Source organism: Dendronephthya gigantea, unplaced genomic scaffold, assembly GCF_004324835.1.
Source record: "Dendronephthya gigantea isolate DGI-Jeju-01 unplaced genomic scaffold, DenGig_1.0 000019F, whole genome shotgun sequence".
NCBI lineage: Eukaryota > Metazoa > Cnidaria > Anthozoa > Malacalcyonacea > Nephtheidae > Dendronephthya > Dendronephthya gigantea.
The window spans coordinates 2,005,677-2,032,339 of record NW_021163029.1 but is presented as its reverse complement, the minus strand read 5'-3'; the positions used below and the strand labels follow the sequence as shown (position 1 = coordinate 2,032,339).

Sequence of the window (26,663 nt, the reverse complement as noted above, 5' to 3'; positions counted from 1 at the left end):
AATTTATTGTAACTCAATGGAAGCATTATACAAAAAGTTGAAGAAAACCCAAAATTAGGTGAGGTGCAAATGCAACACGACGAAACGTGCGAGGAGCCTACCTAAAAGTTACTAGCAGCGGCATATTTCGAAAAAAAGGTGGTTGAGAATAAAAAACTTGATCGAGTTAGCAACAGCACGTCGAAAACTGAACACAATTTTTGCTATTGTAACAAATGGTAAGCGAATTTCGCAAAAGCACAATATTAAGAAAAGACTCTGGCCTCAGATAATTTATAAAAATAAAAAATGACATATCTTGGGAGAACCTCGGTTAAGAATGAAAAAAAATTGAGGTCGAAAAAACTTGGTTGCATGATCAAGAATTGTAAAAGCCGAAAAATTTGAATCTGTGGTGCATGCCATTTGATATCCCACGTTAATTATTTTCCAAGAATTTTTTATCACGGTTCAATGCAAGTATGTATTCCCACAAAGAGTTTCAAAACAATAATTCTAACATTTTTATATTATGCAATTTTTTAATATATTCTAGTATAGTAGTTATACTTTATCATTTTTTTACCATGCACGTTGTTTTTATTTATAAAAACACTAACCCAATTTAACCTTCGAGTTAATGTTAATTTTAATTAATAATAGCAACATGCAATATCCTTCTGCCGAAGACTCTGACGTTCTGTAAACGACTTTCCCCAAAAGTCGAGTGAGATTACTGATTATCACTATTGAACTCAAAGCTACCAGAGTTCCATTCAGAAAATCAATCGACAGTAGAAAGCGGATAAGTTATGGTCGTGTTTTCTGGCTTTATTTTGAGATGTGCAAAAAATCAAAAAAGGTCGAAACAAATATTCTCGATAAATATGTTATTGGAGAAGTCTTCGAAAATTTTCAGCCATATAGGCCGTAGGATGAGCATCCAAAAGATGCAATTCCGTTGCACCCCTCGTGGAACTACATAATTTTCACATGAATCAATAGATAAAAACTTACTTTATCAGAATCCGTCGCTCCCCAAGTGAAACAGGTGCACAATTGGGAAAAAAATCCCTCCAAAGTTTGCTATATTCGCGCTTCGAAATATTCGAACCGCCATTGTTTTAGTAGCAAATACGCATGCGCATGTCAGCCAAACTCGCACTGCGCACGCGCAGACAGAAAAAATGGATTTTCCCTGTGGGTTTTCCCCGATTTCCCGTGTAAAAATAACAAAATAAAATCACGGAATAAAGATCAAACCTTGTAATATTAACGAATAAATACACACACATTAAATATTGTTAAAACACATTGTACATTTTGCTTGCTCATATGCTAAATCACTTCAATTCATTGGCTATTGTTTCAAAATACCGTTTTAACGTATAATTCTACTTATTAACAACTTAATTCAATAAAAAATTGTGAGGTAAAAAACCCACCTGTATCAAACAGGATGGAGAATATATAAATATACATACAACTCACACAATCAAGAAACAAGTTAAATATTTCGCTTAAATATAGCCTTGGAATGCTATCCCGTTTCTGTAACTCAGTACTTGCACTTTGTTCCCTTTGAATGATAATGCCCCCAGTGATGTGAGTTGTCCCTTTGCCAGATCTAGTTTCTTCTGAGAAATCATCATTATCCCATGCAAGAGTAGTTGGAACATCACTAACAAAGCCTGGAGGAATAGCAGAATCATTGGATATATTCATCTGTGCAAGGGCAGTTTCATGGCACAATACAAATGAGTGTGACATGCAATGTCCAAAGCCACTCAATAGAAAAATCACTGAGGCTGAACCTGTCAGTTGTCTAAGTGCCATGGCAAGTGCTATGCTCTTGGGTGTAGGATTCCTTCCCCCAGATGCTAAATTCAGAAGGTCTTGTACAATTAATGTTAGTTTGGCATTGTTCTTGCCCTCAATTGGCACGTACTCACTTAAAGTTGGCTCTGAAGAGAATCCACAAGTCCAAGCCGAGACATTAAAAAGTTCACATGGAACCACTTTTTGCACATTATCCATTGTCAAATCAGATGCCAATGGTGGCCAACGAAGATTCAGTTTTGGTATATCTTGGACCTTTTGGCGAAGAATCAATGCAGCATTGTATAGAATTTGTAACTCATTGACTCTCGAATTTTCCTCAGTTTCTGTGTTGGAATTCAGATCATCATCATCAATGGTACCGGTGTAGCTCTCTTCATCAAAGTCTTCATCGTTGTTTTCTGACTTGTTTGACATATGTTCCTCAACCAATTCGGAAGAATCCAAATTTTCCACATATACAATCTCACTAACATTTCTCATTTTCGGTACTTAGAACACAAGTTGGGGATAACTTTTCATCAGTTGTTGCTTGAGTTTAAAAGCTCTATATTTAGATGCATCCACATTCTCGGTGTCCTTAGCAATGACAACAAATTTCTCCAGCAAATCTTTCATATACCTTATTTGCTTATTTGCAATGACCTCAGTCTCGATTACTTTCTTACAGAAGACATCATAAGACTTCTCGTACACTTATGTAGATCTTTCAATCTCCAATTGCTTCTTTGTCTCTCTGGTGAGAAATTTTGTATAATTGCAGTAGCAAACTTTGTGATAGGGGACTTCCAGTGCTACACAGTCTTTCCCCCGGATTTGCACAAGTATCCGTTCATCATTCTTTCTCTCGGCAGCTGTACGTAGAAGACCAGCATCAATTATTTCTGCCAACATGAGTGGGGTTCTTTTTCTCTTCTTAGTTACCTGGTGCGAACAAAACTATTAAACTAAATATCTGCTAATAACACAGTTGGATGTTTGTAGCATTAAAAACTATTTTACCCTAAATAAACTTAATTGACCACAATTCAAGATATTTTAAAACCAAACTCGAGAATGCTGTGCTACTAGTACACATTGCACTATTGCACTAGTATAAAATATCTATCAAAATGACCATACCTTGTCTAGTGAGGACCAAGAGGCGTCTCTTCCACAAACAATACATATCTCTGGACTCGTTTCTTTTAGGCAAGGTCTTATTAACGCCTGCGACTGATTGGCGTGTAATTTTTCGTCTTGGTTCTATTGGTTCCACTTCCACATGTAGTTCTTCGGTAGAAGTTACAGTTTTAGAGCTAGTTCCTTCTCCTTTTTCTTCTTTTCGCTGTTGTCTACGGATATTCTCTTCATCAGAAAATCTCTTCCAGCATTTCATACGATGGTACCATTCTAAGTTAATGCTGTCAGGGTTCTTCTCCTGTTCTCCATGTATGAATTGACAGATCCGTCATCGATGTTCTCGTACGATTTCTTAGCTATTTCAGCTTGTTGACATTTAAGTTTGGCCCATTTAGACCTACACTCAAGACATTTCTTAAGCCCTTGGCGTGTAACTTTGCAAAGTTGCTCCGTAACGCCAACAAAATGAATAAAACATGAGGATATTCGAGTTTTATAAATATTTTCAGCCATGATTGTTTTGCATAACTAAGCGTGTTTCCACTTTGAAGCATGTGTGTGCTTATGCGCGTGCGCAGTGCGAGTTTGGCTGACAAGCGCATGCGTATTTGCTACTAAAACAATGGCGGTTCGAATATTTCGAAGCGCGAATATATAAAACTTTGGAGGGATTGTTCTCCCAATTGTGCACCTGTTTCGCTTGGGGAACAACGGATTCTGATAAAGTAAATTTTTATCTATTGATTCATGTGAAAATTATGTAGTTCCACGAGGGGTGCAACGGAATCCGTTTTCTAAGCATCTTTTGGATGCTCATCCTACGGCCTAATATCTGCCATCGCTACAGCGCCTCAATACGAAAAATGAAACCGAGTCAAATTTAGAGGACGTTACAAAAATACTAACAATGCTATACGATGAAGACTCCCCCCTTAATCAAGTAATGGCTGAGTTTTTTAAGATTAACGGCGCCATGTTTACAACAGCAATTCGCTTCATGGTCGCACAACATCTTTCGGACACGGATGGTTATGCGAGTTAAATGGCCACCGAAGATCAATAATATTATGCTATTTCAAAGCAACCATGATCTCAAACCTTTAAAGGAAATCCTCCAGAAAGTCTGTGTGGAAATGTTCCCTTTTGCCACTGCTCAACGGAACAACACCTCCCCCTGCAAAAGTCTGTTAGCCCAACTGAAAGAGATGGGGGGGGGGGGGCCTACATCAGAGCGGCCAACACAAGCCCTACGCTCCTCTGATTTTACATTTGCAGTGAATGCGGAATCTAATACAAATTTCGGGTTGGATATTTCTATGTAGAGTAGCTTAAAGAAACTTGTACGAGTCACGGCATGGGTGGGACGGTTTATAAGAAACACCAGGGGCTCTATTACCGAGAAAGCCGTGGGGAAATTGGGCGTTTATGAATTGCTTGCTTCGGAGAAAAAAATATGATTATTTCGGCCCAAAATACGTTCAAGGGTAAGGTTAATTTTCAGCAGCTGACAAAAAATTTGGCTCAGAGGTAGAAAATGGGATACCTCGCTGCTACGGTACATTATTAAATTCCGACTTAAACCGGTTTTCCACGCACTAGAGATATTTTTCGACTTTTTTCTTTTGAGCAATTTGCATGTTCCAGAAGGTTGAAGCTGAAAGCTCTGAAACAGGCTTTAGATAGTTTAGCGGAAAAGCCATCACCTCACTCGATTCATCATTGAATATAGTCATATTAGCGGAGCGGAGAGTACGAAGAAAGTTGATGGATGACGACAACGATCCAGCCGCTGCAGCCTTAATTGATGTGCATAAACCCATCAGTAAGAACCCCAGCGCCGGGAAACGTCGGCAATGAAAGAGCTATCGCCTTCAAGAAGCGGGTCATCCAGACGTTGGGCTTGTCGTGGGAGGAGTTAGCTAATGCGGCAAGATGTGAAGCTGCAAATCCAACATCGCGCTCCATCTCCTTCGCGAAGACTCCTTCCGCGACACTGAGAGATCTGCGAGCCAAGAGGGACTCAAGGCTGCAAACATCTTGCCAGGGCATCAAAATACCAAAAAAGATTCCTGGGCCTCGAGTTTGTGGCCTGGATCACCTACTACACCACCAACAATGCGACCAGGCAACAAGGAGTCCCAAATGTTATGAACGAAGTTGTCCTGGCCGAGCTTGGGTCCGTCGCTGAGGTGATTCGTAACATCATGGCAGATCTCATAGTCCCTTGATGTCTGAGCGTCGCCGCCGATCTACCAGAATGGTCTTTGACAACATCACCCTGGGAGCAATGCGCGTGACAAAGTAATTTACAGTAACGAGAATCGTCGCGCGTTGCTCCTGGGCATCCAGCCTCGACGTCGATCAAGATCCCCCCAAACACGACTCCGACGACCCTTCCAGTTGAATCTCCGATCTATCGCCACAAGAAAGCTGGGTATAGTTTTCAGAAACAGGGCCCTGGTAAAACAGGGGCCGAAAAAATGTAAAAAAGTGTATAAAACCGTATGAAACTCTTGTGTGAAACCGATCATGGTATAATAACAATATTCCGCCGCTAAATTAGAAAGATGTTATCGCGAAATGCAAAGAAGAAAACTATTAGTAAAGTCGTATGATTAATAATAAAAGTAATTATTAATACAAATCAAAAGCACACTTTGGTTTAAAAATTTATTGTAACTCAGTGAAAGCATTATAAAAAAAGTTGAAGAGAACCCAAAATTAGGTGAGCTGCAAATGGAACACGACAAAAGTTACTACCAGCGGCATATTTCGAAGAAAAGGTGGTTGAGAATAAAAAACTTGATCGAGTAGCAACCTCACATCGAAAACTGAAAACAATTTTTGCTATTGTACCAAATGTTAAGCGAATTTCGCAAAAGCACAATATTAAGAAAAGACTCTGGCCTCAGAGCGCAGCGTACTAAGAAAGTTGATGGATGACGAGAACGATCCAGCCGCTGCAGCCTTGATGTGCATAAACCCATCAGTAAGAACCCCAGCGCCGGGAAACGGCGGCAATGAAAGAGCTATCGCCTTCAAGAAGCGGGTCATCCGGGCGTTGGTCTTGTTGTGGGAGGAGTTAGTTAATGACAACATCCTTAAAGAATCTGATCATACTACGGCAACGGGCATTTCACAGTGGAAATACAAATCTTTGGCACCACTATAGAGACAAAGTAAGATTAGAGATAATAGAAAGAAAACGGAAGTTTTATGCAGATAAAGTTCAACATCTGAAGAAGAGCGATACTAGATCTTGGTGGAAGCTTGTCAAGCGAATATCTGGTCAATCTAATAATATAGCGCCAATTCATTTCGAAAAGAATGGAGTAACTTTGACGGACGATCAATTAGTAAACTCCTTAAATGAATTTTATATCGCGGTGAATGCAGATATTCCTCCCCTTGATATTCACGAGTTGCCAGCATTTCTGCCAGCGGCCGAGCAAGTACCGGTAATACATTCTTATCAAGTCTGTATGAAATTACAAAAGCTCAACCCTTATAAAGCAATGGGTCCAGACAATATTCCACCGCGTCTTTTGAAAGAATTCGCTCATGAACTGGCTGAACCAATTACTGATCTTTTTAACCTTTCTTTATCTTCTGGAATCGTTCCTGATACTTGGAAATCTGCGAATATTATTCCAATCCCTAAAGAAAAACCACCGAAAGAGGAAAGCGACTTACGACCAATCTCCTTAACGCCCTGCATCTCTAAAATAATGGAGGAATTTGTAGCAGAAATGATTCTTGAAGATATCGCACACAAGATAGATCATAAACAGTTCGGCGTTACAAAGGGCACATCTACAACTCTATGCCTTTTAGACATGTTTCATAATTGGCTGTTAAATCTGGACACGCCCGGTCAGTATTTGCGAATTTGTTTCTTAGACTTTAGCAAGGCCTTTGACCGCATTAACCTTAACATCTTGATCACCAAGTTGTTCCTTTTCGGAGTACGAAGGTCACTATATTGCCCTGGATATGCAGTTTCTTGTCAAATCGTAAACAACGGGTTAAGTTGGGTAAATCTTTGCCGGAATGGCTCACGGCGAACGCTGGTGTCCCACAGGGCACAAAATTGGGCCCTATATTGTTTCTTGTTATGATCAATGATCTCGCCCTACCAACCTGCGATTATTGGAAATATGTAGATGATCTCACTGCTTCTGAAGTCATATCCAAACATGGCAACTCAACAATCCAGTCAGATCTTGATTATATATCCTCTTGGGCCTCCGCAAATTATATGAAGTTGAACGTGAAAAAATGTAAAGAGCTAACGACTTTTTTCTTCCGTGATACGCCTATGTTAGAACCGCTAACTATTGACGGAACAGCAATAGATGTTGTTGACTGCCACAAGGTTCTTGGTACTGTATTAAATAGTTCGCTAAAATGGGCTGATCATGTTAAAATGATTACAAAGAAAGCAGCTAAGCGGCTTCACATTATACGCACCTTAAAGAAAAGTGGTATGACCGCAGATGATTTGTTAACAATTTATATTGCACTTATTCGTTCGGTCTTGGAGTACTGTTGCCCAGTTTGGCACACAAATCGTCAATATTTTAACAATATCTATATAGTTATTTATAATCGTTACAACTTGTTGTAACATTTAATGCATGTATGTAGGAGAAAACATGTAAATAGAATATTTATATTTAAATTATCCTGCTACTATATATTTGTTTTTAATAGAGTTACAATACTTGTAAATATAAAGTATTTCACTTCGGTGCAATTTTATATATTTAATAAACCTTTTATTATTATTATTATTATAATGCGGCGAGATGTGAAGCTGAAAATCTAACATCGCGCTCCATCTCGTTCGCGAAGACTCCTTCCGCGACACTGAGAGATCTGCGAGCCAAGAGGGACTCAAATCTGCAAACATCTTGCCAGGGCATCAAAATACCAGAAAGATTGCTGGGCCCTGAGTTTGTGGCCTGGATCACCTACTACACCACCAACAATGCGACCAGGCAACAAGGGGTCCCAAATGTTTTGAGCGAAGATGCCCTGGCCGAGCTTGGGTCCCTCGCTGAGGTGATTCGTAACATCATGGCAGATATCATAGTCCATTGATGTCTTAGCTCCTAGTTAGTGTACAAGTTATAACCAGTGAGAAAGAACAGTCTTGCAAAGTGCGTTGGAAGAAGATGCCCTCAAAAAGAAAGGACGAGGATCACATGATTTCAGAGCAGAATCGAAGACGAATACCGTTTGTGTTAGATGGCAGGATTCTAAAGCAGTAACCTGATGTCAAACTATGCTGGTCCTGAGCCTATGGACAAAGCCCGACGCTGGGACAAGAGCAAGAAAAACTACACCAATGTTGACCGCCCATACATAATCAAAGAGTACAATAACCATATGGGTGGTGCGGATATCATGGATGCACACATCTCCCGATGTAAGTATTCTATTCGAACATGGAGATGGTATCTTATACTCTTCTGGCATTTTATCAGTGTTGACGTAATCAATGCATGGCTCCTGTACAAGCGAGACAGTTCCCCACTGGGAACAACAGGTAAGAGTCTCATGAAACTGCGCCAATTCTAGTCTAAAGTTGCACAAGCACTGATTGAGCATAGAACCACATATATGAACCACGTTCTAAATTGGGGGCAAATTGACGAAATATTTTGTTTGTTTTTAGACTAAAATTTTTCCCAACGATAAAAGATGTCGTGGATTCTCCAGGGTTAATGCTAGAGCACTCTTAAATCTTAAATCCTGGTTGCTGAATCATTAAGATGCGCTATTTATTGCTTCAGTTCTGTGCATATACGAGTTATTTTAGGCAATCTCATGTATGAGTTGTGAACATTGATAATGTAATGTGACGTCACGTGCCTTCACGATTTCACACTCGTCATTGAGTATAGATTTGTGAACAGGCATTCTTTCTTCAGATCCCTTAACATCTTTATATTTATTAGCTTATCTAAAAAGTACTTTGTACACGTAGTAGATGTCGTGTGCCGCAATATATTTTCTTTTTCTTAGGAATTATTTGTTGCATGTCGCTATGAGCTCAGCCTCAGGCTCAGCCATTAAAACGTGTACCAAGCGAGGGGCAGGTAGCTGTCCTCAATGCCATGCTACTTACTATGACCGCTATAAGCCACAAAACTGCCCAATGTGGAACTACAATCTGGATGGCACATACATCCCAAAAAAGAAAGCGCGTTCGTCCATACCAGAATGTACCTCGATAGTTACAGGAGAAATGGCAATATATTCCACAAAGACAAGCTTTCACGACGACAGATGTTCGCTCGTGATTGACAACAATGGCAAAATCTGTCATCACCCAGAGTGCATGCAAGGACATGCGGCTGTTTTAGTAAACAGCAATCAACTGGGAAATTTTGAGTGCAAGCATCTGGCAAAGGTGAAGAACTCTATTCAACCACTGGCAATTTACATCGATTTACCGGTGCTGGAGGCATACCCATGTGATGAAACCACAAAAGCCGCGCTGACTGAAGTTAAAACAAAATGCGGTGAACATTTACCGATTCCAGTTCAGGTTTCCCCAACGATGTACTGCGTTTTTGGAAAGACGACAGCAAACAACCCAGATGGGGACTGCCATGTCCGAGTGACGGAGACCACTGTGCGATGCTGTTCCAAAGATTGCAAGACGATGATAGCAAAAAGCAAACAGCTTAAATCGAAGTATCTTTGCATTCATTTTACCAAAGGTCAGAACTGAAAGATTTAAGCGTTCCTTTATAAATAGATGTCTATCATTTGACTATTTTTAATATGTACTATTTTAAATTACTTTATTAATATCGTAAATACTATACTGTATATATTACCTTAAATTATTTTTGTAAATATAGTAATTAAATAATGTATATTGTATTTAAAATAACTCAATCATGTAAAGACACACGTCTGTTGTGCGTAACGATTTCTGAATAAAGATTTATCATAATAATATGCTCCTGTGCTTGGGTATTGTGAACAAAGATTCAGCTGCGATGGGCAACGACGAACCTACGCACAATGTCAATGCTGAGAATGCTGAGAATTCTGAGAATGAAGACCAAAAAGTTTGTTAATTTATTAAGAACTTGTGGAATTCTAGACGCCCCATTTATAAATGGCAATCTTCCAGGGTCAAAGGAGAAAATGGCGCGATATTAGGGGGACGATAAATCTTAAGACCAACCTGGTTGCTGAATCATTAGGATGCACTATTTATTGCTTCAGTTCTGTGCATATACGAGTTATTTTAGGCAATCTCATGTATGAGTTGTGAACATTGATAATGTAATGTGACGTCACGTGCCTTCACGATTTCACACTCGTCATTGAGTATAGATTTGTGAACAGGCATTCTTTGTTCAGATCCCTCAACATCTTTATATTTATTGGCATATCTAAAAAGTACTTTGTACACGTAGTAGATGTCGTGTGCCGCAACATATTTTCTTTTTCTTAGGAATTATTTGTTGCATGTCACTATCAGCTCAGCCTCAGGCTCAGCCATTAAAACGTGTACCAAGCGAGGGGCAGGTAGCTGTCCTCAATGCCATGCTACTTACTATGACCGCTATAAGCCACAAAACTGCCCAATGTGGAACTACAATCTGGATGGCACATACATCCCAAAAAAGAAAGCGCGTTCGTCCATACCAGAATGTACTTCGATAGTTACAGGAGAAATAATTTCCACAAAGACAAGCTTTCACGACGACAGATGTGCGCTGGTGATTGACAACAATGGCAAAATCTGTCATCACCCAGAGTGCATGCTAGGACATGCGGCTGTTTTAGTAAACAGCAATCAACTGGGAAATTTTGAATGCAAGCATCTGGCAAAGGTGAAGAACTCTATTCAAGCACTGGCAATTTAAATCGATTTACCGGTGCTGGAGGCATACCCATGTGATGAAACCACAAAAACTGCGCTGACTGAAGTTAAAACAAAATTCGGTGAACATTTACCGATTCCAGTTCAAGTTTCCCCAACGATGTACTACTGGAAAGCTGACAGCAAACAACCCAGTTAGGTACTGCCATGTCTGAGTGACGGAAAACACTGTGCATGCTGTTCAACCATTGCAACCACCACAACCATTGCAACCACCACAACCATTGCAACCACCACAACCATTGCAACCACCACAACCATTGCAACCACCACAACCATTGCAACCACCACAACCATTGCAACCACCACAACCATTGCAACCACCACAACCATTGCAACCACCACAACCATTGCAATTACCACAACCATTGCAACCACCACAACCATTGTAACCACCGTAACCATTGCAACCACTTGGCACGAATGTCACCACTGCCGAATTGCTCATGTTGATTGTTCGTATACTCATTTATTTATTCATTTTAAAAATGCTCAAGGGAAACTCCTTCAGCTAACAGCCAATCCGAATACAGCTTCCCAGGATAAAGCAAATATGACTATATTTGTATTCACCACAGCAAGTTGTTTGGGCGCGTGTTTGAAAGACGATTCAACAAATGTTGTAATATTTTTAATTCCCATAAAGTCAAGGCCAAGGGTGGCCATGTTATAACCCTTCCTCTTGCAAAGCAACTAAGAGAGAACACGCCCGTAGCTACCGGAGGTTGGGGGGTCGTCAGCCCCCCCAATAGGTTCAACTTGTTGATTTACAAACAAGTTTAAATTATGTTTGATTGCTGGTAACTATATAATTAAACTAGCAAGTCAGTGATTTGTGATGTCGTCTGGAAACCACAAGTCAATTTTGTCCTTCTTCAAGAGGAAAAACGCTGAAAAACGTTTGTTGTCTGAAGTGGTTACACCGGCAAAACTTCTCCTGGTTACTCCGGCCACGAATGCAGTTAGTGAAAGAAGCTTTTCAGCTTTGAAACGGCTAAAAACGTACCTTCGATCTACTAAAGGAGATAATCGACTCAACAACTTAATGGTGATTCACGTGCATCAAGATAAAACAGACGAATTAGATTTAAAAACAGTCTTTTTTAAATGTTAGAAACCTTTTAACATTTGATTAGCGATAGTTCACTAACATAGCCAGTTGGGGTTGACGAGTGGCTTGATTGATTCTATTTCTATCACCAAAATGAGACTTTCCATCCTCGGCCTCAGCCCCCCCCCCCCCCCAAATAAAAAATTGCTTCCTATGGGCCTGGAGAAAGGGCTTGATTGAATACCTGGCTGGCAACTATGCAGAACTGTTTCCAGAAGGCAACAGATGAGGCAGAAATGGTCAAGCCTGTAGAGGCAGATGACGAAGGTGACATAGGGGATATCACAGAAATTGAACAAGATCTATCAAGAGATGCTGCAAGAGATGTAAGAGTTTCGTGAGCTTCTTCAGTAATTTAACATTCCATTCTTATATTGCCAAATGTCAAGCTCGGTACCTGAAGGATCGAAAACACAATTTGTCTGGAACTGCATCCATTGCCTTGTTGGACTTCGCTGAAAATTATCAGTTTATGGTCCAAATGTGCCTTGTACCACATGAAGGATGGAAAACTCCAGTGTGAGTAGCTATGTGTGATATCCGATGACATGGAACATGACACTCCTTTCGTCTATCAAGTGCAAGCAGAAGTTGTCAAATATTTGAAGAGTGAGCATCCTCGTGTTAATAACATATTTTTCAGATGGTTGTGCTGGACAGTACAAAAACTTTAAGAACATCATAAATCTTTGCCACCATTTCATTGATTTTGGAATAACTGCAAGGTGGTCTTTCTTTACAACTAGTTTCTTTGCAATAAGTCCCCAAGTGATGGTATTGGAGAAACGGTGAAAGACTAGACTTGCAAGAGCAAGTCCGTAAAGACCGTCAGATGACCAAATATTGCCCATGGACAAAATGTTCCAGTATTGCGAGTCTAGCATCAAGGGTGTAAAGGAAAACATGGCACCAGGTAAATGTGGGTTACCAGGTTTGAAAGTGGAAAAACAATTCCTGGCACAAGAAGTTACCTTTATTTCGCGTCAGTTTCTGAAGGGGAAGTTTCTTACAAGAGAGTATAAGTGATGATGAAGTTTCTGTTGGCACATTCAAGTTTTTGACATTGTGTTGGCGGACAAAATTTCTGATGTCAAGATCATGGAATTTATTGCCTGCCAATATGACTCAAATTGGTGGGTTGGATTAGTGATAAAGATTGATGAAGAACAGCAGGATATTCTTGTAAAATTCATGCACCCTCATGGACCAAATAGAAGATCCAGCAAGAGAGGATCTGTGTTGGGTGCCATTTGACAAATTCATTTGCAAAGCGTACACGCCTGAAACAACGACGGGAAGGATGTATGAAATATCCGACAAGGATTTCACTAAAATTATGAGTTTGGACCTTTAAGCAAGGCGCACACTAGGCGAAAACAGCGCTGCGCTAATTCCGCCGCGAATAATTCGCCGGGTGCGCAGTCGAAAAATGCTCCTGCGGCAATAGCGCTCGATATCAAACATGTTTGATATTTTTTTCGCCGCGCACTTTTCGCACGTCGTTTTCGTCTAATGTGGGGACACCGAACGAACTTAGCGCAGGCATTGGTAGCCTATTGGCTATTGTCATTAATACGCATGCGTAATTCCACAAGCAGTATAATGGCGGCGCACATGGAGGTTGTGAATGAAGTGATTCTCGACGACAAATTGGTATAGATTTGTGGTAGGATTATCCATTTCTTTATGACGCATCGTTGGCAGATTACAAAGACAGAAACAAACGCGAAAAAGCTCTGGACCGAAATAGCTTTGGCTCTCAAAAAGATGGTAAATTTCTTGCGAATTTGCATAATTATCTGTCTTGTCTTGTGTTTCATTTACATAAATCCTTGCCTTATCAGCATTCATTTATTCTTGGTTTGTATTAAAATTTTTGTTTATATGTACTGTGATCTCATTTTGGCACATTTTTCTCCTGAATATATTAATGAACAGTGTGTATGTAGTAATGAACAGTGTGTAAATCAAGCATCAATATTTCAGCCTTTAACAGTACTGTAAAAGAACTATTACAGTACATTACCATCACATTCTTAGCTATCAGTATAATACTGATGAACTATCAGCAGCTATTATAATTTTGTGCAAGTCTAAAAACCTGAATTGAGGTATATCTACTCAAGTCGATGTAACTTTTAAGGTCTTGAAGAACAATTGATGAAACTTGCCTGAAATACTAATGAACATGTGCACTTTAAGATGGTTATGTCAAATAAGCTCTACCATGTCAAATAAGCTCTATCATGTAAAAAATTCAATTTGTATGACAATAACATATTACCTATAGGCTTTATTCAATTTTAAGTGTTATTTTTTGCATTCTACACCATCAAATTGGGTAAGTACCCAATATTCATGAACATACAGCAAATAACCAGGGTTTAATTAATAATTTTATGATCCGCTACCTAAGAAATTTTGTTCGGGCCATGCCTATTTTTGAGAGAAATGACCAAACTACAAAATCCGATAAATGAAAGGCTATTTAAGACACAAGTCTGAAATTTTGGATTTTTACATGTTTCAAGTTGACGATAATAGTACACTGGGATAAATTGACAGCGGACTCGAACTCAATTTTAGCGAAGTACTCAGCTCTTTTTTAAAATAATAGCGGTATATACCCCATGTAAACAAAACCAATTTGAATAGCTAAATATTACAACACTTCACAACAGCATTGTGTATACTTTTTATCAGAGTTTTTTTTCATCCTTTACCAAGTTCTCCCTATAAAATTGTTTTTCTTTCAACAATTTAGCGGATAATTATCTTTTCCAGTATTGCCTTTTGTTAAACTCACCCACCAATTGCACAATCTTATTTTTGGAATGAGGGAATATAATTTACTGGCTTCTAAAAATTTAGCATGTGCATGTAGTTTGCCAAAGTTTCTATTTAAAAGCAGGGTTTTCACCTCCAATTTATATACCGGAAATTGCTTGCCAACTAAACAAATGGTGTTCTAGAACTTTTCAATCAAGCAATTCAACCACCTCCTTTCCAAAAGGCCTGCAATATACGTACATGACAGAATGGGTATAAAAAGGCCTTATTTTTGTTTTAATCAAGCATTTTACTGCTTGGTGTAATGTACTTGCCAACTAAGGCATATACTTAGTATAAGTTGCAGTATTGATAATTCAAAAAGCCTTGCAAAGGTCCAACAGCAAGAAAAGGCCTTTACTTGAAATTATCACTTAAAATTATTTTCACAATCCGTCTAGAAAGTATTTGTACCTGCTTAGCAGGAATCCTTTAGCAGTAGCAAAATAGAGCTACCTTTTTATACATTTTAAAGGTCATGAGCATGAATTAATGCTCAAGATGTTGTATAAAACACCTTTGAGTGTTAATGAATCTGTTACAGTACTTACAATGGTGGAAAGTCAGCTGAAGAAACTTTTCTTTTCACTTGTCTTGCACAGTCTCCATACTGGTGTCCTCCAATAAAGGCTTAGTTGATGCAACAGTATATGATCCTTTTCCACCTGCTGTTTCTGCTTCTTTATGATCATATGGTTTCTCCTTCAGCTCTTTTAATCTGGAGAGGTTTATTATTTTATTACCAAGAAGAAGAAAAGAAGATGGAATACATGCAACACATAAATTCCAATTCAAGAACCAACAGCATGTATTCTGGTCAAATCAAACTTCACATTTCTACCTAGAAGAGCCAGCAATTCATCATTCCCAAATTATTGTGGCTGGCTGGTTATAATGAGAATGACAATGCATTGAGGGACTACTTGAAAAAAACAACAAATTACAATTCCATAAAACAGATTCACAATGCATTGTCAAGCTCTACTCCTGTGATTGCCTTATCTATAGAATAAACTGTATATTCTTGTTCGTATATACCTTTTCTTGTGGTTCTTGGATTTCATGTGATTTGTAAGTGATATTTTATTGACAAAATGTCTTCTATTAACAAAATTGGGAAAAACGTTAAATAAAGCTATGGACGTTAAAGCAACTTCAACTATTTTTTTATTTCCAGATCTAGTTTATTTCCAAATAATTATTCATGAAACATTAGTCTTAGAATAGCAAGACTCCCTTGATTTTTTATTTGTGTTTGTTTCAAAAGAATTTATTTGTGTCTATTCCAAATATTTTATGACCCCCAATCATTGTCTATGTCATTTTAGGGTCTTTTTAAGTAGAATTTTATGCCAACTTTACAAGCACATAAAGCCAGAACATTTTTAGAATACAAATTTGGCTGCATTTTCGACATTTTTCAATATTCTGCAAACAAACTATCCCAAAAAAGCCTGATAAAGCCATTGTTAAATTTACTTTAAAAGGGGAATGAGCTAATATATCAACTTCAATTGACTGAAATATTTTGGATCACAATTCGCTATTTGTGGTGGTGATTGTTGTCAAAAGATGCCTGACCACCTTGATCATGCTTGATGGTATTGTAGATGTGGCAGATGAGATGCCCACATAATAAATTGATTCACTAGTATTCCCAAAGTATATACTAACTCTTGCCTTTCCTCGAAGATAAAACTTCGCTATACTTACGCACATCCAAGGCAATAATATTGCCCACTGCCAGGAAGATCAGGATCATTCTGTGACAATAATTTCTCCGAGTTCTCGGGTTCTAAATCAGCGTGGATTTGATCAATGTCTTTAGTTCTACGTTTAGTTCTGTATTTTTTCTTCTGATCCTTGATATTTTTATGCATTCGTTTGCGGCGAAGACGCCCCATTATAGTAATAATTTTAAAAATATATTATTTAGGATCAAGCGAAAGTTTTTATCGTTGTCTTGAATGATTTTTACAGCGAAATTCGTTGAAAATTACCAAACACACATGGCAAATTATTGCATTACAAGATTGTTGGTCACGGTTGGAGTTGGAGAGGGTGGAAACTAGTGCTATGAAATGGTTTCCCCCCCCCTGTCAGTAAAATTGCCAAAAGTGCTAGTTGTGTTTTGCGAAATTCTCTGGCCAAAACGGAAAGTTGTTTGAATAAATAAAATATATCAGGACAATTTGTGATAACTATGGAAAAAAGACATTCGATGAGAGGTCCTCTTCGTGCGAAGGATTTTATTTTGCGAGCGTGATGTTGTTCTTCAAGCAAATGACAAAAGCCCGGTTTCTCATTGACTGCGATTTGCGAATTTTCCTGAGACTCTGAGTAAACGGCGAACGCTCTCGAATAAAAATTCCATTATATCCATATAAAGAATGACATTCAGTATGGACTATGGAAGATATTTACTATAGTTTGTATTTTAAGAGAAATAACAATGTTTATTGTTTGAAGTATTTCGCAGATCACAGACCGCAATACGACGCTGCAAAAATTTACATTTTAGCAATGCGAATTTTAACTTCTGCGAATTTTCTCCACTCAAGACTTGCTTGGGAGTTGGGTCAAAATCCGTCAAATTGATCAAAAATGACTAAAAAAGAAAAATCTATTGCATGGGATCTTCGAAATCGTGAAACGGATTTAATATTACCAAAACCTAAGAAAAAATTTCTGAAAAGACACAATGCCAATGGCGCTTTCCATGCATTCGAATAATCTACCTTTGAAGCAAAAACTGCCGATTCTATTCAAACATTAAAGCCTAAAGCGGATAATAAAATCTATCAGTTTGAGGTGAAGCTGACCTGTCCTCATTCTCATATCGTTCTTTGTCTATTGCCTATTTGTTGTTTAATCTTTTTGTCATCCCTGTACAGTATGTTTTATGTAATCTATATTGTTTGTATATTCTTAATGCAAATACGCCCGTCATGAAAAACAGCAATGCTGAACAGCTAGACCGGTCCTGTTGTATTTCGGAACAGACAGACTGCTGGTATTTTTTAGTGTTTCAAGAACTCTGTTGTTATGTACATCTGCCCAGCACGAGAAATGCAATTTTATTGTTAACGAAGGCACCCGTTTGAACTCAAAATTTGACCGGTCTGGCCGGTCTGGCCTTTGACCTCTTAAAAGAAAGCGCGTAAAATACCTCCTCGGGGAATGCTCAAAAAATTGGCGAAGATCTCTCTCACCATAAAAATAACCTTAAATTAAATAAGACTCGTTTGACTAATACAGCCATATTAAGCTGAACCTCATAAGCCACAACTATAAACAAATCTTATTATTATATGAAAAGGATCTTTCATTTGCAACGTTACATCATCGTTTTCAAATCGTTCAGATTCGTCCGTGAGTAACGTTTTCAGTGGGCGAAAAGGCCAATACATTTAGGACTGATGTATTTTTCCTATGAAATTCTCTCATATTTCAAATTAATGTTCTCCTCCCCTCTTGTAACATGAAATACAAAATAATTTCTGAAATAATATCGGTGATTGGTTGCGGTCATTTCAGTACTAATGCATAATGTCTGATTTGGAAAAGAATACAGGGGGGGAGAGCAACTATTAGAAATACAGGAGAATATAAGAAAAAATATCTTCTGTTTCATATTGTCGCCTCTATGTAAAAGTGTTACGCTGCATCGCGTGTAAATGTTTGCGAGTAGGTTTCTTTTTATCAGCCAATCATATCTCGTCTTTCTTAAAAATAGTGCTTCCATCGGAACAAGATTAAAGGCTTAGATTACCATTCTTGAATTTTAGTGAAAAATAAGTAAGTTTTGTAAAAGTGTAGAAAAATGTTTACCTTGTTTTTTTCGAGATTTCACTAGCGACGATTTTTCGACACAAAAAATCTAATTCGATATTTCGAACGTAAAGCCGGTTCCCTCATACGCTTGGATGGGTTTTCAAATTGAAGCCATCAGATGAAAAACGAAATTATTTTTGCACATTTTCTAAACTATGTAATTCAGATCCCACGACACAATACGATATTTACTAATTTATGTATACATAGTGATGCATGTGTTATTTTAATCTCTAAAGATGTTTGCATGCTTGGCGGAAATAAGCTATAAGTTCGAATGAGGTGCAAATATGCCTAAAATTTAATTCCCCTAGTATAATATCCCCATTTTATAATATTTAATAAGTTAACCTGGGCCCCGCCTATATAGGTCGTTGCTACCGAAATGATCTACAAATACTACAATCTGGGACAAAACCCATTCTAATGGATGAATTAATCCCGATTTTATGTCCAACGCTGAAATGTTGTCTCCCTAAATCAATGTTACGTTGTGTCGACGTGAGCTTTGCACAAGAGTGCATGGGGAAGGGGGATGCAGGCGCAGAAATACGGCGTATATCTCAAATTACACGACACAATGAAATACTTGGGGAATAATTGGCAGAGTTTCAACTGGTTTTGTCCAAGATTGTAGCTAAGCTCACCTAGCAAAATGAGCGTCCCTGTATCTTCTGAACTCTGTGATAATTTTAATTCAAGAAAACGTTTTGGGCCTTTTTTTCTTTCTTGCTTTTCCTGCTCCCAAAATACAAAGCGAGATCAGTAGTTCACCAAACTCTGCGATAGATATAACTGAAACTCCAACACAGAGCCCCATTAGTCCGCCAATGTCACCAAAGAGGGACGCCAGCTAATCAAAGGAAATAGTACGATGAATGAACTTCAGGGATATTAACTTGCATTACCCTAAAATCTCTCTATACTTACATCGTAATATGTGGATTGGACAACTGCTTTATGATTTAACTCGTTGTAAAAAATTTTGACCCGTACGAAGTCCTTGCTGGAAATTTGAATAAAGAGAGTAAAAAATAAAAAATTGGAAAAAGAAGATTATAACTACGTCATATTTTAGTTCCATGTAATACTCTCTCGTGTAAACGATAATTATACGAACTCAAAATCAAACTCTGTCTCTGTGCTGTTGCCAATTTCTTTTCTTTTCCTTTTCTCCTGTGAAAGAAAGAGCACAGGTTCGCTGTTTGGTTTCACGAATTAAAGATTTTTATAGTCGTTTCTAGTGACGAAATCACGAGTTATTCGTACCCTCGCTTTTGATGTCAATGTAGACGTCATTAATGTGTGAAGGAAACTGTTTTGTCTGCAAAACAGATAAAACAGGATTGTGTGCTGTGAAAATTAACCAGTTTCCCTGACCAATGCTATCAATGTTACGTCAACAAAAACTTGTGCAAATGAAAAAAGCAAAGAACTCGATTACATGATTTTTTCCACAATGATTTGTTCGCCGTAAAAGGGTGAAAAAAAAGTCTTTTTGAATGAACCACTCGAGGCAGGCGCCTATATAGCTCTATAGTGGATTTGCATAGCCAATACGCGTACGACTTCTTTTTCAAGCATTTAAAACTAAAACCCGCGCCAAATAGCAATTTTCTCAACATAAATTTTCTTAACATCATGATCAGGGAAGCCGAAGAAATTATGTCCTTTAATGAAATACACTCTATATTATTGTTAAACTTACAGGCACGGTTGGGGACATTTCTTGGAGCATCCCAGTCTACTGTATTTGAACATAGTGCTGACTTCATTGATACAACGCACTTAAAAATGAAAATCACAAATATGTCAACGCGGGAGTCAGTATAGACGGTGTATCGAAGAGTTTTTACACACTTACTTTCCTCTGGTTTGCAAATCTTTTTAACATGAATAGCATACTTTGCTGCACTGCAATTACAACGTTTAAGTTGGGCGTTTGCCAAGCACGATTGCATACACGCCTATATATGCGAAAGAAAAAAAATAAAAGTTGTCTCGAAAACTCGATTAATTTGCTATTGAACGTTTATAACGAAATTATTTTATTTGATAGTTTATTGATTGCCTGTTCAATTGACAGGAAATTTATCTTATTTTTTGTATAATTAACTTGTAATAGTGTCAGAGCACAGTGCACGTGATTGACGCCCAATTCTTCATTAGCCAGCCTCGTAAACTCATGTGACTTAAATAACTATAGGTATTAATTAAATAACTATAGCATATATAAATTAAATATGGGCAGGCTACAAGCTTTTACATAGATCAGTAATCTATGTAAAAGCCTGTAGTGTGAGTGTGCCTATTTTTATTTATAGTTATTTAAACCATGCACCCGGTAGGAGGTTGTTTCGAAGATGGTTAGACTTTTGAGAAGTGTTGTTTACAATTTGAATTTATCAAACACTAGGTTTTTCCATGTTTTGCTGGCTTTGCAAATTTTCTCTACAGCGTTTCTTGGCTAAATTGTTTGGGTTGTTTTCCATTATATATAAAGAGATTTTATTCATTTCCGGGGTCGTCGATATAGAATATCTGAATGAGGTGCTTATACCTTCACGGAATACGTTTTAACCGAGCCACTTAAATAATTTCTGTAAATATTGTTCTTAGCAAGGAAAGGTGATGAATTGCAGCTGCCATTCTTGAATGGATCCACTCTAGTCATAGTCTCCTAGAATGAACGAAATGTGTGTTGCGTTTTTTGGGCGTGGCATTATATTATACACGAAGTTAATTAAGTTATAATAAGGGGAGTTTTCTCATCTCTGACACAAAGAAAAAAGCGATTCCGAATGAATAAAATTTAGTTTCGATTTCTGGTGTTTCGATGAAAAAAGAACGGATAACGTAATTCACATCAATACCATTCTGATGGCCAGTGAGGAAGAAAATCCTGGAGGAACAGTGATTCCCTCATAATAAGGAAATGGTAATTGTTTTGCATTGTGAATTGTGATGATTGCCCCAGCTTCGTCAATCAATGCGTCCAAGTACTCATGCTGTTCGATATTTAACTCAAGAGTAAGGCCTATAAAAATCATTGAATGATAATGAATGTTATTATCATACGTCGACTTTACTATGATGTGGTTTCCATTATGCATCACACCTACCATTGGACGGCCCAGGTATGCGTGTTTCTTGTATGCCCATATCGTGGCCAGTTTGGTTAATTCCAAAATTGAATGTAAAACAGTTACCATATCTCCAGTTCCATGTTTGCACCCAATATTCTTTAAAAGCACTGTAGGATAAAAGTAAGCATTAAATTTTGAATAATTTAGAAAGGTTAGATCGTTTATGAACTTCGAACTACATTTTCTAACACTGATTAGCAGAACGCCTTGTTGGTTTTCTGGTAACTGCAAACGACGAGTTAGAAGTGTCAGTGGAATACATAAAACAAAGTGTTAAAACTTTTCACAAATAAAATTGATCAAAAAGAGATTAATCTAAGACAATCAATTTTAAATTAGTTGCTTTAACAACATGTTTAATTGTTTTAACCAATAAAAAATTTAACAGTCTTACTGTTCTTACAGTACAACCTGCGCCCAGAGAATTTTGGGGGCCCCGGGCAGAATTCTTGTTACGGGCCCAAAATTCACAGGAAAAAACACGCCATAGTAATAATGCATGATTATTAACATAACGCAATAATGCATATGACCTGACCCTTGAGAGGTGTAATAAAGGTAAATATTGGGAGATAGAGCACTGTTGGGGGGTTGGAAGTTTGGGGCATCCTCCCACTAGAAAATGTTGAAATTTTAGGGTGCAGCAAATGCAATTTCCTGCATTTTGGGGGCGCGTTTTTTGCAATATCAAATATATATTGCTTCACCTGAACTATAAATAAACCAAACTTTTTCTGAAAGAGGACTATATATTTCCAGCAACAGTTTCTTTTTATTTTTTTAGCATTTTGGGGGCCCTTGCAACCCTGGGCCTCGGGCCAAATTGCCCAGTTTGTCCCCCTCTGGGTGGCCCTGATGGGAATGTATAATCTGATTAGCGTTACAGCGTATCACATATTACGAACGAATGAACTGTTGCGGCACGATTTTTTATTGCTAGTATGACATCATTAATATCTATGTTTTTACAACTGCATGAATCTAAACTGTTCTTGCGTTTTCGTTATTTCATGTAATTTCCATTCTCAAAACAAAAAAGATGCATCTGCCGTTTTCCATTAAAAACGTTGCCGTATGTTCAATTTTAATCGCGGACCACTTTTTTCCGTCCGACACACATCTTGTTTTCAGCTCCAACCCCCCCCCCCCACATACTCTCCCCCTTATGTGCGTCCCTGGCCGGCTGCGCCACTAATCTATACTCAAACTACAGTAGACGAAGACAACATATGATGTTATAAGATGAACAGATTCACCCACTATTGCAATCAAATATGCCCCACCTACAAGACATAATGAAATTATGGAATTGATGACCAACTTTTTTGAGATTTTCTTCGTCATGCTTCGAAGCAGCCATGGCAAATAAGTCTTCAAGAATCATATATTTATTAACACTGATATCCCTTCCTTTTTCTATATTATCAGCAAACATTTTCTCATACGCTTTGACCTGTCTTTCGATAATGTGCTTGAGACTTGAATTGACCGTTTTATTATAACGGTCGTCGCCGAAATGCGCAACAATCTCTTTCAATGCTGACATATTCATGATTCGTGATTTTCGAAATGGGTTGAGGTTGCAAACTGTCACTGCAGGAAAATGGATTTTCTAAATGAAAATTTTGAATTTTACATTTAACTATTATGTCATCCACGGTCCTCGGAATTAAAATTATATATATATATATATATATATATATATATATATATAATATATATATATATATATATTATATATATTTATATTACCGGCTTTCACTGCTTTCGCGAACTTTGCCCACAATCGCGTTCATGCAGAGAGCTCACAAACGCTATCAGATCAACTTCAAAACAACCAATCAGACGCTCTCAACGTATACAGAGTCTTAAAGAATAGCGCAAAACTTGGCGCTATAGACACATGTAAATAATTTAGATATTCTGAAGAAGTCTCGAAGTACCGAGTCGAAAACTCAATATACATAGTCATTATCATTAAGTTTATCATATAAATACATATATAAATACGTAAGTATCGATCAAATGACTGTACTGCATATGTTAAAATTATGGGAAATCGTTGGGCATACATATGTCTTGAAAATTTTTAAATATATACTGATATTTCGTGGACGAAACCTATATTACTCGTCCAATTGTATAGACCTCATGAGATACAAACCTTTTCATAAAGAATATCCACTTTAGTTTTAGTTGGTTTATCCATATACGTGTTAATCAAGATTGAGGACATATAGATAGTAAAACTGTAGCAAGTTGCACAGATCAAAAACCAAACAAATCGACGCAAATGGCCACTTGACAAAGTTGCCTTTGCAATCCCGTGAGAGCTCGTGTCAGATGCAAAATCTTTAAACAGTTTCTTGAAGTCATTATGGGAATTTTCTTCTACTGATTGACAGGAATTGTTTTCTTTGGGTTTGTTGAAATTTTCGTCTATATCGCCATTGAACATCTCCACTGTGAAATACAGATTGAGCAAGCATTCAGCTAAAAACGAATTATTATATCAAAAACTATTACTATAATTACAAAGGTGATTATTGTAAATTCTGGCCTCTGATTGGTAGAGCCACCTCGAATTATCACGCGGATTTTTCAGATGAAGAAATGCGTTATTTTGACGAAACTACTGAAAAACTATCTTTAAACTTAGGGAACCGGGAAACCAGGGAACAGGAGGACGGGCGAGCTGGGGAACTGGGGAACAGGGGAACATAAGAACAGGGGAACAAGGGAGCCGGGGAACAGGGAAACGGCGAACCGAGGAACAGGGGAACCGGGAAACAGGGGAACCAGAGAACGGAGAAACTGCGGAGCGGGGGACTTAGATAAGGGGGAACGAGGAAATCGCGGGGAGAGGGAGCTCCCTAATTCCCCCGTTTCCCCGTTCAATCTGTTCCCGGTTCCCTATTTTAAAGATAGCCACACCTGAAAACAAAAATGAAGTGAAAAATTAGGGAAAAAATCATTTTCATGGAAAAACTACTTTGTAGAACGATTTTGAACTTTAGTTTGTGAAGATATTGCTTTATTTGAATCGCCGTAAAACTGTCGAGATATTTGTTTACGTTTGTTAAAACATGTATTTTCTACAACAGATTCGTTTTTCAAAAAATCACATTTGTAATTATATTAAAACAATTATTCACCTCGGTAAATATCATTAAATGTAAACCTCGACTTCTTCTCTGTTTTTATTCAGATTAATTCATGCACCTCGCCGAATAATTAAGACGACTGATCCCGAGGGAAACATCATGTTTTGTAGAGATGAAGCAGAGGGACATGGTGATCGAGGGTTCGAAAAACATGATGTTTCCCGAGTAGGTCAGTAATAAGTGTTTTATTAGCAAGATTCAAAGGAAACAACGGGTGAAAATACGGGAAAAAAACAGAAAAACGCAGGCAAAACTAACAGTCGAGAGAAACTATTCATTTTAAATAGAATTCGGCTGAGGTTCAAATGTCGTATATGTCGTGGGATGTGACGTAACATTACGACCATTATCACGAAAATCTGGCGAAATTAAAATAAAGGCAAAAATCAGCCATGTTTTTGTTCCAAAAAGATGGCGGCAAAGTTACTGAAATTTGAGAAGCACTTCCTCCAGGAATTTTGATATAGCTCAGTGGCTGATGTGCACTATAATGATGACGTCAGAGAAAATGCAACATATTTTGACACGTGACCGGCCGCCCAAATTTATGCGATTATATCTAAAAATTTAAAGCTCAAATTCTTCACTTGGGCGACTACGAAAAAGCAGAACATTTTTTTCACCTGAATCCGAGATGTTGAACTATATATAGTTTTAAACCGTTCGATATTCAAGAGTTGTATGTTCTTAACAGGTAAAAAAAGTGTGGCTGCAAATATCGCTTTTTAAACTTATTAGAAAAATATATCAAAGACCGATAATTTGATCGTGATAGACGGCTGTAACACAGACATGCAGATATGCATGATACTGATACTTTTCCCAGTTCATTCTTTTGATTATTGGCTGTGATAAAAACACTCAAGACTAGGTTTAAATATTCTCAAGTAGCTATATGTCAATTAAATAAAATATTCCGTTACCATGCAGCATAAGTATAAAGTATTAATCACAATGAGAAAGACTAGGACATTTTACTTACTTTTTCACTGGGAGTTTTTTTTTCAAGCATGAACAATACGTTTAAATCGTCCAAAGTATACTGACGCAGTATAGGTGTTATACTTCCAAATTAAGCATGAGTAAATTGAATCAGTCTATTAATGTTAAAAATGCTCTTTAATAATGAAAGAACACACAGCCAATGATTTTTGTTATAACGTGTTACGACGATTGTTCTTGACTGGTACCTATATCACTCACGCATATTCGGCGCCGCGCATTCAAAGAAATATATTCAACAAATAACCGATTCTGTCGAGGTAATAAATCTTTTTCCAGTGTTTTACCGATTTATAGAAATACTTTTGCAAAGTTTTGTTCTCACTATGTGTCATAAGTGTGGCTATTTTACAAGCACAAAATATTTTTTCGGTATCGGCAATATATCATTTTTTAGACCCTCCGCTCGGGGGGATGTGGTGAAATATTTCCCCCAGTAATGTATTAATTTCTCATCATCACTTCGCCGAGCTCCCTCACTCCAAATCTATAAATGATATAAATGTAACACATCATTTTCATTATGAATGTCTAATATGTCATTTTATATACTGTCATTAACTGCAAGCTAGGCCACCAGCAAATGTTTAAAACGTCAAAAATTAATATCAGTAATTTGGCACTGATCACAGCTATATTATATTCATGCACTTCATCTTATGCGCGTATAACAACCAAATATCCTCTTATAATTTTAATTTACGACGCAAAGTCGCGAACGTGAA

The 26,663-nt window shown here is 37.7% G+C and overlaps 3 protein-coding genes across 6 annotated transcripts; all 3 read right to left on the bottom strand.

Annotated features, from left to right (window-relative positions):
- Positions 1-1,169: 1,169 nt before the first annotated feature.
- Positions 1,170-3,723, bottom strand: LOC114521189. Its single transcript, XM_028541608.1, has 3 exons — positions 2,941-3,723; positions 1,932-2,742; positions 1,170-1,670 (listed from the first exon to the last, which is right to left on the bottom strand). Exons 2-3 carry the CDS (start codon positions 2,299-2,301, stop codon positions 1,381-1,383), a joined length of 660 nt encoding a protein of 219 aa, XP_028397409.1. The 5' UTR covers positions 2,302-2,742; positions 2,941-3,723; the 3' UTR covers positions 1,170-1,380.
- A 7,464-nt stretch (positions 3,724-11,187) lies between these two features.
- Positions 11,188-16,813, bottom strand: LOC114521190 (zinc finger protein 593-like). The gene is made up of 3 exons (XM_028541610.1): positions 16,506-16,813; positions 15,831-15,893; positions 11,188-15,510 (listed from the first exon to the last, which is right to left on the bottom strand). Exons 1-3 carry the CDS (start codon positions 16,694-16,696, stop codon positions 15,378-15,380), a joined length of 387 nt encoding a protein of 128 aa, XP_028397411.1. The 5' UTR covers positions 16,697-16,813; the 3' UTR covers positions 11,188-15,377.
- A 1,987-nt stretch (positions 16,814-18,800) lies between these two features.
- On the bottom strand, positions 18,801-26,002 carry LOC114521087 (degenerin-like protein unc-105). Of its 4 annotated transcripts, none has more exons than XM_028541497.1 (12): positions 25,919-26,002; positions 23,937-24,235; positions 23,029-23,384; positions 21,749-21,879; positions 21,500-21,663; positions 21,187-21,306; positions 20,491-20,593; positions 20,335-20,413; positions 19,896-19,950; positions 19,747-19,802; positions 19,557-19,632; positions 18,801-19,479 (listed from the first exon to the last, which is right to left on the bottom strand). In XM_028541497.1, coding segments are annotated over exons 1-12 (1,596 nt in total). In that variant the 5' UTR covers positions 25,920-26,002; the 3' UTR covers positions 18,801-19,323. The 4 variants fall into 4 exon arrangements, with proteins under 4 accessions (XP_028397298.1, XP_028397300.1, XP_028397299.1 ...); XM_028541499.1 differs by having other exon boundaries at positions 23,056-23,384; XM_028541498.1 differs by having other exon boundaries at positions 23,937-24,265; positions 25,919-25,999.
- Between the last annotated feature and the right edge of the window lie 661 nt (positions 26,003-26,663).

Bases quoted from the DNA above. Each gene is read 5' to 3' on its own strand.
- LOC114521189 (XM_028541608.1), bottom strand. From the start codon at position 2,301: ATGAGAAATGTTAGTGAGATTGTATATGTGGAAAATTTGGATTCTTCC. The intron at 1,671-1,931 runs GTGAGTACGTGC...CTATTCCTCCAG, and splicing joins CTCTTCAGAGCCAACTTTAA to GCTTTGTTAGTGATGTTCCA.
- LOC114521190 (XM_028541610.1), bottom strand. From the start codon at position 16,696: ATGGGGCGTCTTCGCCGCAAACGAATGCATAAAAATATCAAGGATCAG. The intron at 15,894-16,505 runs GTAAGTATAGCG...TTTTGTTAATAG, and splicing joins TATTATTGCCTTGGATGTGC to AAGACATTTTGTCAATAAAA. The intron at 15,511-15,830 runs GTATATACGAAC...AAACCTCTCCAG, and splicing joins TCCAAGAACCACAAGAAAAG to ATTAAAAGAGCTGAAGGAGA.
- LOC114521087 (XM_028541497.1), bottom strand. The intron at 20,594-21,186 runs GTATAAGCACCT...TCGCATATATAG, and splicing joins TTAAAACGTATTCCGTGAAG to GCGTGTATGCAATCGTGCTT. The intron at 19,803-19,895 runs GTACGAATAACT...TTTCTTTCACAG, and splicing joins CATTGACATCAAAAGCGAGG to GAGAAAAGGAAAAGAAAAGA.